Below are 15,561 nucleotides of genomic sequence, written 5' to 3'. Positions count from 1 at the left end.
CTTGAAACTGAAATTCTCACATTTTAGGTTCTCATGGTTCAATTAATCTAAATAATTTTGAAGAATGTTGTTACAGAATTTTTGTTTTTACGATAATTTGTCTCACATTTTACTATATCACACTGTCTTTTGAATTTTCACATTAACAAAGCCGAAATTATATTGTTCATCCGAAATACAAAAATACTTCCGATCACATCAGAGGCATGCTTACTACTACTTCACTCTGCGGTAATAACAATATTCCTAGGGGTTTACAATTTTTCTTGATAAACAAATTTCTATTACTTTAGATTATTTTATATTATGAATCCAGAAATAAACAAAATAAACAGTACTAGATTGCGTAATAAATAATAGAAATTTTAAGTGCGCCAAATGCTTCATAATGTCAAATGTTTCTAAAAAAATTATTGTAACTGTACATGTCGACTGTAACAACGAAAATAAAATAATTCCTTTTCATAAATTTAAGATTAAAATTTAGCATATTGTGTATAAAATTATATGAAATTTTTCAGTAAAACAGCTGAAATAATATTGACCTGTCCAAAATTCGATAAATATTGATGGTATCGACTACTACTGTTGAGGAAAAGTAATGCTAGAGGAGGATGTACCTTTACAATGTCCATGACACAATAAATGTGCATTTCCGACCATTGATTCCCTGCCTCAATAAAGTCGATTATGGACCCATTGTCACATGTTTCAATTTGACCCAGAAGGTTTGAGACACCCTGTATGTTACTAATGAAGTGAAAAGTAAATGAGACTGTAAACGTAACTTCGTGTAGACTATGTTACGAGAAATATTATGCTAGTATTTAAATAATGGCTCAGAAAACGTAAATAATACATACAGTAATTAGTGAAATAAATTCTGAGGAGTGGTGATGTCAAGCACAAGAACTTTGGGTTCAGGCTCAACTAGAGCAAACTAGGATGGCTAAATTCTATAACGTAAACTTTCTTGTAAATGTTTCTCAACACTGTTCTGGGCACATCTCGAATCAAATCTGAGATGGACTTGTTAATGGGCAGGAGAGGAAAGGACCACAAAGTAATAGACTTCGAAATGGGGGAGAATTTTAAAAGTCTTTTCTTGAAAATGCAAGAGGTGAGCAAAGCGGGTCAATATGCAACCACAGGATGGAGTGTCAACAAGGAGAGACTGCTGATGTTACGTGCAATGTAACCAAAATATAGAGATAACTGTTATACACCATAAGAGATGGTTATCAAAAACGCCAATACAGCAATATGACAACATAGAGAGAGGAGGATGTCACTGTGTTGATCAGGTGAAATATAGTAACAAGTCATAACTTGGACATAGCAACAATTATTCAGAGTACCGAAATTGCATAATACGTCCACCACTTCATCTGAAAGGCTACAGCTACAGCCTAAGCGTCCAAAAAGCTGGCCTGTCAACAGAAGACCAACTGAAGTCATCATCGCCTCGCAATAGCAATGCATGTGAGACAGTTTCTGTGTAAGTATTATTCTTATGTAGTGGGTTGATCTACTTGTACTTAATTCGTAGCATACCAATCTGAAGGTAGGACTTGTGTCAGTCTATGCTGTGATTGTGCAGATTTTCTTCGAACTTTGGTAGAACAGTGAGTGAGTCCTGCCAGGAGTACTTTGTGACTGATAGCCACAGTGCTGCCATTCGTGTCGAGACTCACCCTTAGGCCTTTTGGAGGCCTAACTAGCGGGAACACGTTCTGCAATGTCAGTGAGAGCGTTCCGGTAGCCAACTGGTCTGTGCTGCTGACACCAGAGACAGCACAGACAACACCAGCCAAGCTGTGGCCAAGGTGTCATGATGTCACCAGATTCTGAGATCGCCCCTCTACCACTACAGTGGCCGAGATGGCATGGCATGTGTGGGTGTCAGCGCATTCTGGCGAGACTATCGCTCTGCTGCATGCCGGCTGCCGTGAATGAAGGCACAGGGTATTTTTGAGGACAATAAATGTTTGTTTGTTAATAATGTTTTATTTAAGCCTTCAGGCACACAGCAGGTCACAGGCCATCTCCCACTGAACTACATTTCACTCACACATAAGGGTGACTTTCCAGCCTGATCGTGAGCCCTAATATACTGGTCGGTTGGGCAGTCACATCCTTTTATCCTTTCATCAAGATGAAAATACGAGGGTTTTCCAGAAAGTAAGTTCCGATCGGTCACGAAATGGAAACCACTGGGAAAATCCGGCAAAGCTTTGCACAGATGTGTTGGGCAGTGTCTCTAGTATGCCCGTCGAACGTGTCTCGTCGCTCTTTTCAATTTTGAGTGAACAGTGAGCATGTAAAGATGCGTAGGGAATGGCGTCTCCCGCCAAGTATGAGGGCCTAGTTACAGATTTCGCCTGTGTCATGCAACCCACATAACACAGCTGTCGAGCAGTTCCTTCTTCATGCCAATTCTCGGCCACACACTGCAGGGGCAGTGAAGACGCTCCTGCAGTGTTTACGAAGAGAAGTGTTTGATCACCTACATTACAGTCCGCAATTGGCTCCCCCTGAATCTCATCTCTGCTTACAAGAACCACTTGCTATGAAAACAAAACTTTTCGACAGACAACAAGCTGCAGACCAGTACAGATAACTGGCTGAAAGCACAGGCGGCCGCTTTCTATGACGAGGATGTTGGAAAGTTGATACAACACTAAGACAACACTCGAAGTTGGAGCGGCGACTATGTAGAGAAGTAGGTAAAAGGTGTACCTAACTGTCGCAAATAAAACGTTTCTCGTTTTCACTGTGGTTCCTATTTCGCGACCAATAGGAACTTACTTTCTGGACAAGTCTCGTAGGTTATATTTTTGACGCATCGAGGGGAAACAGTTCACGAGTTCACTTTGAATGGGGATACGATCCCCACAATGGTGCACTGTGTGCTGTAAACTGTTTTCATATTTCTGAGATCAATGAGGTACAGAAATAAAATACTTTGGCAAGTTTCAATCTCTACTATTTGTTATTAAAAAGACACTTGGTTACTGCATTCTGCTGAAATTACAACAGAAATAGTGATTATTTGCCACAGACTTCTTACCCTTTTTCTTCTTCATAGAAGCTCCATCCGTGGCGAATTGTGAGAAACACGTAAATTTCTCTTATTGCCATGTTAAAATTTTCTTCTTTTGGCATAACACAGCGAAGTTTACAATATATCACCTCACTAACATGTTAGTGGAGTTGCGATTTGTACAGAATACTGAAACGGTGGCTTATTAAACGAGGGACTGAGGACATATCAGGTGAATAGCGTATGAAAAAACACATTCAGTACAAAAATATATGAGGAATTTCTTCAGTTGTGCTGTTGCAAAGCCCCACTAATTCTCATGTTGATGACCCTTAAAAAAATACGTTATTCCATTGAAAAAGTCCATAGTTACTTGTATATCATGATAAATAATAATGTTCCCAATGTTAAACATATGACAAAATACTCTCCTCTAACATTTGACAGAATCTAGTTTGAACATCACGAATCAAATAGGAGTTACAATAGATGTCATGAAAATTTCATTTTCGCTGCATCGTTAACGTATGCGACTAAATGTTAACACACTACATACCGTGCATTTTCTGGAGAATGGAGCTCGATACAGATCTCCTCCCAAGTTTAAAGAAAAATACAATGGGTTAGCTACATTTTATTTGCGGCAATGTATGACCAAACATTCGCAAAATGTAAAATCGACTTTATTTCATTGAATTATATCTGAATTTTATATAATGTGTTACGTAATTGGAAAACATCACAATAACTATGACCAGTAATTAAATGCTAGGCAGTTCATCGTAAAGGTGACAAATAACATTATAAGATGCAAAAGAAACAATTTTTTTCTAAATAGTTCTTTTAAAATACTGTAAGAATGACTGGAGAGTAGCCACAACTTCTTGATTTTCTACTCACAGGGCACTGCTGCACCTTTACTAGCGGGGCTAACGCCGTATTCTCTGTATGCTCCTGTAGGTGCCTAAAGCGTAATCATAAAAGTGTGAAGAGCTTTAAAGGTTATTACAAGAAGCTTGTGCTGTGGTAAAAAAATCGATACGTTGAGCCTTTTCAGAGTTATTTAGCAGTGAAGTTAGCAATTATGTCGTTTTGCGCGCAAATTCAAGCACTTTCGCGCGCTAAAATTCGGCAATGCAGTCTTCCGTGAGTCCGCAAGTTACCACTTGTTCAAATGCTCGTTACTAGTTAAAATGTGCATTTTTCGGAAGTGATAAATCAAGGCTAGGTGAGGAGAAGTTACGTTTGTTTGGTCGAAGGAAATAAAACGAAGAATGCAATTAGCGACACGTCTCTGGCAGGCTGCATGAATTTGCATGTGCTACGAACTGAATGGCTAACTTCAACGCTTAATAATTCGGAAACGTCGCAATATGTCGTACTTTTCGTTAACAATTCTCAGCACAACCTCCCCTGCAACACTCTTATAAGCTTTTCAGACTGTTTCTGGCCAATCTATACAACTGCGACGAATCAGTGGGCAGACTACCAGAAAGCTGGGAGAATGAAATTTCGCAGGCAATTAATTGCATGTATCTCCTAAATGGTTCGTTAATCAGGCTTAATTTTTTCACAGCTAGCAGTAGAATCTAGAAGCTCACTAGTACAGGTGGAGTAAGTGGCATGTGGCATCGTGAGTATTTACACTGACAGAAGAAAATCACAACACCAATTAGGAACTGTGTGACATAAACAAAAGTTGGTAGGCGTGTTTCTACAGCTGAAAGGTGATGGCTTTTCAAATTTCGCCCCAGTCGCAGAAGAGTGGCACCAGTAGTGCCACTGTGAGGATGCATATCAGGTTTGCTTTAAATACACACTGTAACGGTAGTGAGCGAGCGTTGTTGCCTTTGAGATTGGATGTAGTGAGTTGATGTTAGTCAAGAATGCCTTCAAGGCAACACCTCACTGAATTTGAATTAGGTCATGCAGTAGGGCTACGAGAAGCTGGATGTTACTGGTGCAATATTACAGAAAGGCTTGGCAGTAATGTAGCTACTGTTCATGACTCCTGGCAGCGTTGGTCACGGGATTGTATGGTCGCAAGAAGAGCAGGTTCCGGATGGACATGTGACGCGACAGGCAGGGAAGAGCATCATGTTCAGTCATAGCTGTGGCGCATCGTACTGCATATGCAGCGGCATTTGGATCAAAAGTTGCCACCACGGTGACAAAACGAACTGTTACAAATCGGTTACTTGAAGGACAGTTCAAGCCAGATGCACTGTAGCGTGCATTCCACTGATCACAAACCAGTCCCATTTGCGACGTCAGTGGTCTCAAGTGACAGTTCATCGCAAGGCAGGGTGGAAGTCTGTTGCTTTATCTGATGAAAACTGGTTCTGCCTCAGTGCCAGTGTTGGCCATGTGTTGCTTAGAGGAGATCAGCTGAGGGCCTGCAGCCAACCTGTCTGCGTGCTACACACTGACCCTACACCTGGAGTCACGGTCTGGTGTGCGATTTCGTATGACGGTGGGAGGACTCTCGTGGTTATCCCACACGCCCTGTCTGTTAATTTGTGTGTCACCACTGTCTAACATCAGTCGCGACACTCACTGCTGTAAAAGTTGTTACTGTTTGACAGATGGAGCGACACATGGGATGTAGTGAAATAGGAGACAAGTAGAACCAGAAAGGGACAGGAGCATATAGCATTAAGTATATATGGCCAATTAGTAACCGATGGGCATAGTGTGGCAAATCTATTTAACAAATACTTTATATCCATTACTGATAGAATGGGATTGTCAGGATCAGTAAATAATGCCCTTGAATATCTGAAACTAGCCTTTACAAATAGCTTCAGGTACTTGAATATGTCACTCACTTCACCAAAAGAAATAACTTCCATAATAAAATCTTTAAAAACAAAGCAGTCTAGTGGTTTTGGTGAAATATCAACCAAGTTAATTAAGGCATGTTCTTGTGAGTTTAGTACAATTCTAAGTTACTTGTGTAACCAAACAATTATAACTGGGACATTTCCTGACTGGCTAAAATATGCAGATGTTAAGCCTCTATTCAAGAAAGGGGATAAAGAGATACCATCAAACTACAGACCGATTTCAATTTTGCCAGCATTCTCAAAAATTGTAGAAAAAGTAATGGACAGGCAGCTCTGACCACAAATAACATATTATCAAGAACACAGTTTGGGTTTCTGAAGGGTTCTGATATCGAGAAAGCTATATACACCTACAGTAAAAATGTACCTAATTCATTAAATAACAAATTACAAGCAGCAGATTTGTCAAAGGCATTTGATTGTGTGCACCATAACATCCTTTTAAATAAATTAGAATTGTATGGTGTCACGGGCAGCACTGCAAAATGGTTCAAGTCATACATCGCTAACAAGAAACAAAGGGTGTCAGTGCAAGGCACTAGTGAATTAAGTCATCAGTCATCATCAGAATGGAGAGAAATTACATGTGGTGTCCCACAAGGATCCATTTTAGGGCCATTGATTTTTCTTGTGTACATTAATGATATCTCATCAGTTACACTGCCAGAAGCAGAGTTCGTTTTGCTTGCAGATGACACAAGTACTCCAATAAATAGTATGTCGAGTGTAGTTCTAGAAAGATCTGCTAATGATGTTTTCATGGATATTAATAAATGGTTTAAAGCTAACTCACTGACATTAAACTTCGGAAAGACTCACTATATGCAATTCAGAACCTGTAAGAGGTTTCCACCCAGCATATGCATAAAGTATGAAGAGGTTGGCAGTCTTAAATTCCTGGAATTACAACTTGATAATAAATTCAGTTGGGAGGAGCACACCAAATTACTGCAGAAACGCCTTAACAAATCTGTATTTGCAATTCGAGTGTTAGCAGCCATAGGCAACATAAAAATGAAAAAGCTTGTATACTTTGCCTACTTTCATTCCATAATGTCATATGGTATAATATTTTGGGGTAACTCTTCAAGTCAAACAAAAGTTTTGAGTCCAAAAGCGTCTAATACGTATTATTTGTGGAGTAAATTCACGGACGTCCTGTAGAAACCTCTTCAAATAAATGGGTATACTAACTACTGCCTCTCAGTATATTTACTCCTTAATGAAATTTGTCCTAAATAATACATTTTATTTCCAACAAACAGCTCAGTTCATACATACAATACTAGGAACAAAAATGGTCTGCAGAAGGACTTAAAAGCACTTACTTTAGTTCAAAAAGGGGTCCACTACTCAGGAACACTCATCTTCAATAATTTTCCAGCAAACATAAAAAATTTAGTTACAAATAAAGATCAGTTTAAAAGAATCCTCAAAGAATTAGTAGTGGCCAACTCCTTCTACTCCATTGGCGAATTTTTTAATAGAAACAAATGATGTAGTGTATATACTCATACTATTAGTATTGTTATTTCAGCTTTAAAAAAAGTGTCATGTTCCGCATCCACGAGGATCTCCTCAGCATGGATCTATGGAACGAAAAACTAATCTAATCTAATCTAATCTAGCGCTCCAAGCGGCGAGTAGGGTGAAAGTCAGACACATTGTAAGCATAATGTTTGTTTTGCAGCCATTTCCTACGTAATTAACGAAATATTTGAGTTATTTTCTTGTATCCAAAGGTTTGTGTAGTATCAGAAGGAGTATATGTTTCAGAAAGTGATTCTAAAATAAGCGCAAACAATTTGTCAGTGAACAAGGTGCTAACAAAATAATGTCATCACACGAAGGAAGCAAGGAAAATTAAGTGACTAACAACAGAAGTGAGTGAAATACATAACAAACATTGCGCTCTTGTTAACACACGAATAACTGCACTTAATCTAACCACTTCATCGTTAAAGAGGGTCTGTGTTGACGATTCACACGAATCTGGCACTGATACATGGAGAGTTGAACTGGCTGCATCTGTGTCATAGGACTGATTTACAGCTTTAGATGGATTTTCGAATCTTTGTGGCAGTTTCCTCTTTATCGTCAGTTGAGGTGGCTTATTTGTGAAGTGAAACGGCATGGGTACAGCATTCCATACGAGTCTGTTATCGTCTGCGTGCATGAACTGGTTTTGTACGAAATGTAGCGAACAAAACCTAATATTGTTCTACAGGTAAACTGGGTCTTTTTCCATAATGTCTTCTCGTCTGCTATTTACTAGCCATTTTCTGCTCGTAAAATGAAAAATTAATAATAATACACATGTAGTTTGCAAGCGAATTCTGACGAAACAGTTTACTAACATGATGGTATATACCTCTCAGGATCCTTAGGAAACCTAAAAAAGATAGCTGTGGTGTCATCTCCCTGTTGTTGCTGCAATTTAAGGCGTTAAAACGCTCCCGCTTGTAAAAACCATTGTAGAAATCAAAATAAACAACCACTATTCGCTTTCACGATCGCACCGAACTCAGTTTAAGTTACTAGCCGCTTGGAGCGCTGCTGGCGCAATAGGAAACAAAATTGAGGCGAAGTGTCGCGACTGTTATGTTAGACTGTGACGTCACTCTGGTGATCTACATCTGCTACATCTACATCTACATGGTTACTCTGCAGTTTACACTTAAGTGCTTGGCAGAGGATTCATCGAACCATTTTAATACTACTTCTCTACCATTCCACTCTCGAACGGCGCGTGGGAAAGAGGAACACCTAAATCTTTCAGTTCGAGCTCTGATTTCTCTTATTTTATTATAATCATCATTTCTCCCTACATAGGTGGTTGTCAACTAAATATTTTCGCATTCGGAAGAGAAAGTTGGTGATTGAAATTTCGTAAATAGATCTTGCCGCAAATAAAACCACCTTTGTTTCAGTGACTGCCACCCCAACTCGCGTATCATATCAATGATACTCTCACTGCTATTGCGCGATAACACGAAACGAGCTGCCCTTCTTTGCACTATTTCGATATCCTCCGTCAATCCTCCCTGGTAAGGATCCCACACCGCACAGCATATTCCAGCAGAGAACGGACAAGTGTAATGCAGGCTGTCTCTTTAGTGGGTTTGTCGCATCTTCTATGTGGTCTGCCAACAAAGCGCACTCTTTGATGTGATCTTTCCAATTTAACATGCTCGTAAATGTAATTCCTAGGTATTCAGTCGAATTGAGAGCCCTTAGACTTGTGCGATTTATCGTATACCCAAAATTCATCAGATTTCTTTTAGTATCCATGTGGATGATCTGGCACTTTTCTTTGTTTAGTGCCATTTGCCACTTTTCGCACCATACAGAAATTCTCTCGAGATCATTTTGTAATTGGAATTGATTGTCTGATGATTTTACTAGACGGTAAATTACAGCGTCATCGGCAAACAATCAAAGGGGGCTGCTCAGATTATCAGCTAGATCATTGATGTAAATCAGGAACCGCAGAGGGCCTATGACATTATCTCGTGGAACGCCAGATATCACTTCTGTTCTACTCGATGATTTACCAGCTATCACTACGAACTGCGACCTCTCTGAGAGGAAATCACGAATCCAGTTACATAACTGAGACGATACTCCATATGTACGCAATTTGATTAATAGTAGCTTGTGAGGAACGCTATCAAAAGCCTTCTGAAAATCTAGGAATATGGAAACGATCTGAGATCCTTTGACGACAGCAGTCATTACTTCATGGCAATAAAGAGCTTGCTGTGTTGTACAAGAACGATATTTTATGAATCCGTGTTGGTTATGTATCAGTAAGCCGTTTTCCTCAAGGTGATTCATGATGTTTGAGTATAGTATATGCTCCAAAATCCTATTGCAAATTGACGTCAGTGATATGGGTCTGTAATTCAATGGGTTACTCCTATTTCCTTTCTTGAATATTGGTGTGACCTGTGCTTCTTTCCAGTCTTTAGGAACAGACCTTTCATCAAGTGAGCGGTTGTATATGATAGCTAAGGAAGGCGCTATTGTGCCTGCATACTCTGAAAGGAAACTCAGTGCTATACCATATTTGCCTTTCTTAAGTGATTTGAGTTGTTTCGCAACACCTAAGATATCTACTTTTATGTCACTCATGCTAACAGCTGTTCTGGTTTCGAATTATGTAATATTTACTTCGTCTTCTTTCGTGAAGCAGTTATGGGAAACTGATTTAGTAACTCCGCTTTAGTGGCACCATCATCGGTAACATTTCCATCGCTATCGTGCAGTGAAGATATTGACTGTTTTTTGCCACTGGTGTACTTTACATACGACCAGATTCGACCTGTTGTGCTGCTATTGATGAACAGTATTCCAGGGTGTGTTTTCCAACAGGATAAAGCTCGCCCACAAACCGCTGTTGTAACCCAACACGCTCTACAGTGTGTTGACATGTTTCCTTGGCCTTCTCGATCACCAGATCTGTCTCCAATCGAGCACATATGGGACATCATCGGACGACAACTCCAGCATCATCCACAAATTTCATTAACCGTTTCTGTATTGACCACCGAAGTGCCACAGACATGGAATTCGAGCCCACAAACTGACACCCAACGCCTGTACAATGTATGGACATGTGCATGCTTGTATTAAACATTCTGGCGGTTACACATGTTGTTAATGTTCCAGCATTTCACATTTTAAGTGACTTATCTTGCACTTACATTGACCAATAATCTTGCAATGTTAATCACTTAAATATGTTGCCTAGACAAATGTATTCCCAGAATTTCACTACTGTACATTAATCATTCATCGGTGTAGCTAATCTTTTCCGTCAGTGCAAAATCTGAATATAAATTCGGAATCGGCGTCGTCTCTCTCTCTCTTTTCCATCACATTCCCGTGAACAGTTCAGCTAAAATCTCTCCATCGGTGTCGGCATCTGTCTCTATCCCTGCCATCTTCAAAAGTTATCCCGCGATAGCTCGCTAATAGGCCAGAAATCGCCGACTAAGTTATCTCGAGTTTATTCTCCGGTTAGGCGTTATTTCCGATTCGTACAACGAGTTTCTCGCGCTATTTCGAGAATAGAGCTTAACCAGCTGCTAACCGGAGATCATATAATTGGCCCTTAATCTGTGGTAGCCCTGATCAAAGATTTTCCGTAATTAGTCGGAACTCGGAAGTGTGTACCGGTGTACCCGTGTACCGCACATGTGTGTTGTTTGTGGAATAGGTGGTTGTGTACGTGTGCATGTTTTGAAAATGGAAGTGTAGTTGTCAACTGACTTAAATCCCAAAGTAAGAACATTTCATTTGCGCGTCGTGTGAATGCGTGACTTTATTGGATGTAAATTGACATTCAACGATCTTTCTATTAAGCATAATGAGGTGAGGTAACACTAGTTTTATAAGTTTGAGTGGCGTTGTGTAGCAAATTACTTGTAGCTTGTTAGTCTGTTAATTAGTAGATGTCATACGAATGTAAAGAGCTCACATTTGTTTCCAACAATGAGTTAAAAGTCTCAGTGAAGTCGATTTCGTAGATTCATCACAGATTTTTAGGTAGTAATGCAGTTTGCAATCGTGTGTCATATAGTAGTCCTTTTATCATTTCAAGGATAAACACTGATTAAAGAATTTTTCATGACTTGTTAAGGAAAGGAGTGATACCTTATGGTAAGCATAGTATACCATATCCTTACATTGAACCAAGACAGATTGTACCTCTACAGAACTCCGTCTTTTTTAAAAAAAAGGTTTGTGATATATCTGTTTCACTGTGTGCATATATTTGTAGAACATAATGCACATTTAGTATCGTATTGCCATGTAATCGCCCAAAAATCATTTTACAGTAGGAGTGATTTGTCATCTACATACAAAGAAAAAGCAGAAAAAACACACGGCATGCACCTCTGTCCTCTCCAATCTGAGGCCTGAGTGCCTTAACAAATGCATGACCTCATTGAAGGTACTTTATGTACCATGTTCGTATATTTATGCACACTGGAAACATTTTAGTTTGACGATAAAATGTCACTGCATTCGCCATACGCATTTGCTGGTGACTGAAACAACATTACTATGCTGCCATACCTCTGTTACATCTCCAAGTCTTCCCTTCTGCCTCTCTGAGGAACAGAGGCAGCATCCTGTCATAATGAGTGAGATGTTGACCTTAGGTTGATGGTAAGACATAATCGTTATGAGCTACAGATGTTTGTCCTGTGAAAAGCTGTACATTGTGAACATGTGTAATCGGAAATTTTGTAGTGTACTTTATTTAGGAGGCTTATTTTGAGTGCTTTTGTAGATAAACATATTTTAGTTGTCAGTTTCATCTGTTATGAAATATTATAGAATTTTAATCCCAAATAGAAAATGCTATTTTTGAGTTTTTCACTTATTTTTCTTAGTTAAATTTAATTCCTAACTGGCTCTTATTCCGTGGTTATGTAGGCCTATAGAACTATTTGTGACTTCCTCACTAATATTTTCCCTGATATAACAACTGGGTGAATGAACTAATGTGCTTCTCTAAGGATACCCATTTTTTATATGGCTTCTTACAGTGCACCTGGTTCGTTATTATTTGTATGGCCTTTTTCTACAGTCTGTAAATTATTCTCCTGCTGTATATAACCCCGAGAAAAAATCACATAGCTAAAAACTGAGTGTACATAGGGATGTTATGTCACCAAAAGGGACATCCTGTTATTCACTGATGCAAACCTAAGGGCATATGCTGCTGATGATATCTCTGCCAGTATCTTTGTGTGGTGTTTCTACATATGCTGAAGCTCATGCTGTAATTTGTCTTTATGTTCAGTGTTTATGTATTACATGCTGCCGGCCGTGGTGGTCTCGCAGTTCTAGGCGCGCAGTCCGGAACTGTGCGACTGCTACGGTCGCAGGTTCGAATCCTGCCTCAGGCATGGATGTGTGTGATGTCCTTAGGTTAGTTAGGTTTAAGTAGTTCTAAGTTCTAGGGGACTAATGGCCACAGCAGTTGAGTCCCATAGTGCTCAGAGCCATTTTATTACATGCTGTCCTTTTGTAAACATCCTTGATGGTTTCATTTGCCTTCTCGACTGAAGTTCTGATGTTTCATCTGTGATCCTAATGTTTCTGATATTAGCAGATTTTATTATCTGCATAATACATGACTTTATTGTTGAATTACTTTTTCAGCAAGCACTGCCCTCCTGTATATTGTTTCGTAACTGTAATAATCATAATTTAGAAACTCTAGAATAGTATAACATTTGTGAAAATGACTAAGGTATGACATTTTTAAATGTCTTTGAGGACTTTGATAGCCCCGGTTATATATATATTGCCATTAGTGCTCACTTTTGGAAATGTCTGCTCGAAATTTATGAAAAATATAGTTCAGAACTACACAAATCAACACCCAAAACATTCCCTCATAGGCATGTAATAATATGCGGGTTGAATGACTTATGGCAGGCCGATATTGAATATATGATGCAGTATTAAATATTAGTGAATCCTATTCCTCCCTACCTCCAAGCATGACCCACTGACTAGTACCCATCCCCAATACAGTTCTCAACTAAAAATAAATCATTTATAACTTTGGGAAAAATTGATATTGGACATTTCACTTGACCTATACAGCTCACACACAACCACAATTCTATCCAAAAACTGGTAAAAATTTCATTTCATTTGTGTAGCCAAAGCAAAGTCCTCAATACTACAAAGCTGCATCTTTCTCTGAAAGCTAGTATAGAAATTTTCACTTGACCTATACAGGGTGTTACAAAAAGGTATGGCCAAACTTTCAGGAAACATTCCTTACACAAAAATAAAGAAAAGATGTTATGTGGACATGTGTCCGGAAACGCTTACTTTCCATGTTAGAGCTCATTTTAGTTTCTTTCACCTACGCTCAATGGAGCACGTTATCATGATTTAATACAGGATACCCTACCTGCTAGAACATGTGCCTTTACAAGTACGACGCAACATGTTCATGCATGATGGAGCTCCTGCACATTTCAGTCGAAGTGTTCGTACGCTTCTCAACAACAGATTCGGTGACCGATGGATTGGTAGAGGCGGACCAATTCCATGGCCTCCACGCTCTCCTGACCTCAACCCTCTTGACTTTCATTTATGGGGGCATTTGAAAGCTCTTGTCTACACAACCCTGGTACCAAATGTAGAGACTCTTCGTGCTCATATTGTGGATGGCTGTGATACAATACACCATTCTCCAGGGCTGCATCAGCGCATCATGGATTCCATGCGACGGACGGTGGATGCATGTATCCTCGCTAACGAAGGATATTTTGAACATTACCTGTAACAAAGTGTTTGAAGTCACGCTGGTACGTTCTGTTGCTGTGTGTTTCCATTCCATGAATAATGTGATTTGAAGGGAAGTAATAAAATGAGCTCTAACATGGAAAGTAAGCATTTCCGGACACATGTTCACATAACATATTTTCTTTCTATGTGTGTGAGGAATGTTTCCTGAAAGTTTGGCTGTACCTTTTTGTAACACCATGTATAGCTAGAGCCCTTCAGGCTGATTTGGACAGAGCGAGGGAGAAACTGAAGAGGTTAAGGGGTGAGGAGGGCAAACATCGGTGGGAAGTGGTAGCTGGGAACAGGGGCCACAGAAAGAGGACAGTGTCTGACAGTTTCCCAATTGGCACAACCAATAGATTTGCCTTGCTACCACAGTTAAGTATGGAAGAGGCTCTAGTAGAAGTAGACATAGTTAAGATGCAACTGAAAAAAAAAAAAGGTCGAAAGTAAGAGGAAAGTTCTGTTGCTAGGTAGCAGCCATGGAAGAGGCGTGGGCCAGATTTTGCAGGAAAAATTAGGTGACAGGTACTAGGTCACAAACTTTTTCAAGCCAAGTGCAAATCTGAGCCAGGTGGTAGAGGATATAGGTTCGTTGCGCAAGGGATTCACAAAGCAGGATCATGTGATGATAGTGGGTGGAGTGGGAAACAGTATTGATAGGGATCAGGGCTACAGCATTGAGTGTGACCTGGTGAAAATAGCCTTCGCAACGACCCATACCAATGTTGGGCTGGTGCCTGCTTTCACGCGGCATGATCAGCCCCAGTTGAACCGCTCTGTCAGGAGGGTAAGTATGGAGTTGGATCAGTTGCGTAGGGCGGCCACTCTGTCAGACATTGGGTTGGTTCCTGTCGAGGCTATTGATAGGGGGGGGGGGGGGGGTTTCACAAGGCATGGCCTACATCTCAATAGGAAAGGGAAGGGTAAACTGACAGGGTTGTTAGCGAAATCCATAAGGGGGGACACTAGTACTCACGGATGTATCTCTTTTTTAGACTAATATCAAGTGTCCAATGAGAAGTTCAGGCAGGCAGGTGCTAAAGAGGTCCAAAACTCACAAGATTCTCACCGCAGTAAAGTAAATAATAATGTTACCATATTTAACCAAAATATTGGTGGATTAAAGAAAAAAGTAGATTCTCACAAAAGTAAAGTAAAAAATAATATTACCATTTTTCACCAAAATATGCCGGTATTGAAGAATAAAGTAGATGAGCTCCTGGTTTGTTTAGATGACATTGAATCTGATAATGTAATAGATATACTATGCCTGTCTGAGCATCACATTTTGTCTGATATGGAAAAGGTAAATATCAGTGGTTATAAATTAGCTGCACGTATGAG

At 39.7% G+C, this 15,561-nt stretch overlaps 1 protein-coding gene across 1 annotated transcript in view; it reads left to right on the top strand.

Moving 5' to 3' along the window:
• The first annotated feature begins 10,782 nt into the window (after window positions 1-10,782).
• LOC126299320 (isoleucine--tRNA ligase, cytoplasmic) overlaps window positions 10,783-15,561 on the top strand; it is a 173,465-nt gene continuing 168,686 nt past the window's right edge. The window contains exon 1 of the mRNA XM_049991146.1: window positions 10,783-11,265. Within this exon, the coding sequence (XP_049847103.1) occupies window positions 11,261-11,265 (5 nt within the window). The 5' untranslated portion in view covers window positions 10,783-11,260. The remainder of the gene's footprint in view (window positions 11,266-15,561) is intronic.

The sequence above is a fragment of the Schistocerca gregaria genome, chromosome X (genome assembly GCF_023897955.1).
Source record: "Schistocerca gregaria isolate iqSchGreg1 chromosome X, iqSchGreg1.2, whole genome shotgun sequence".
NCBI lineage: Eukaryota > Metazoa > Arthropoda > Insecta > Orthoptera > Acrididae > Schistocerca > Schistocerca gregaria.
The sequence above is the reverse complement of the archived record's forward strand: the minus strand, read 5'-3'. Positions and strand labels throughout refer to the sequence as shown.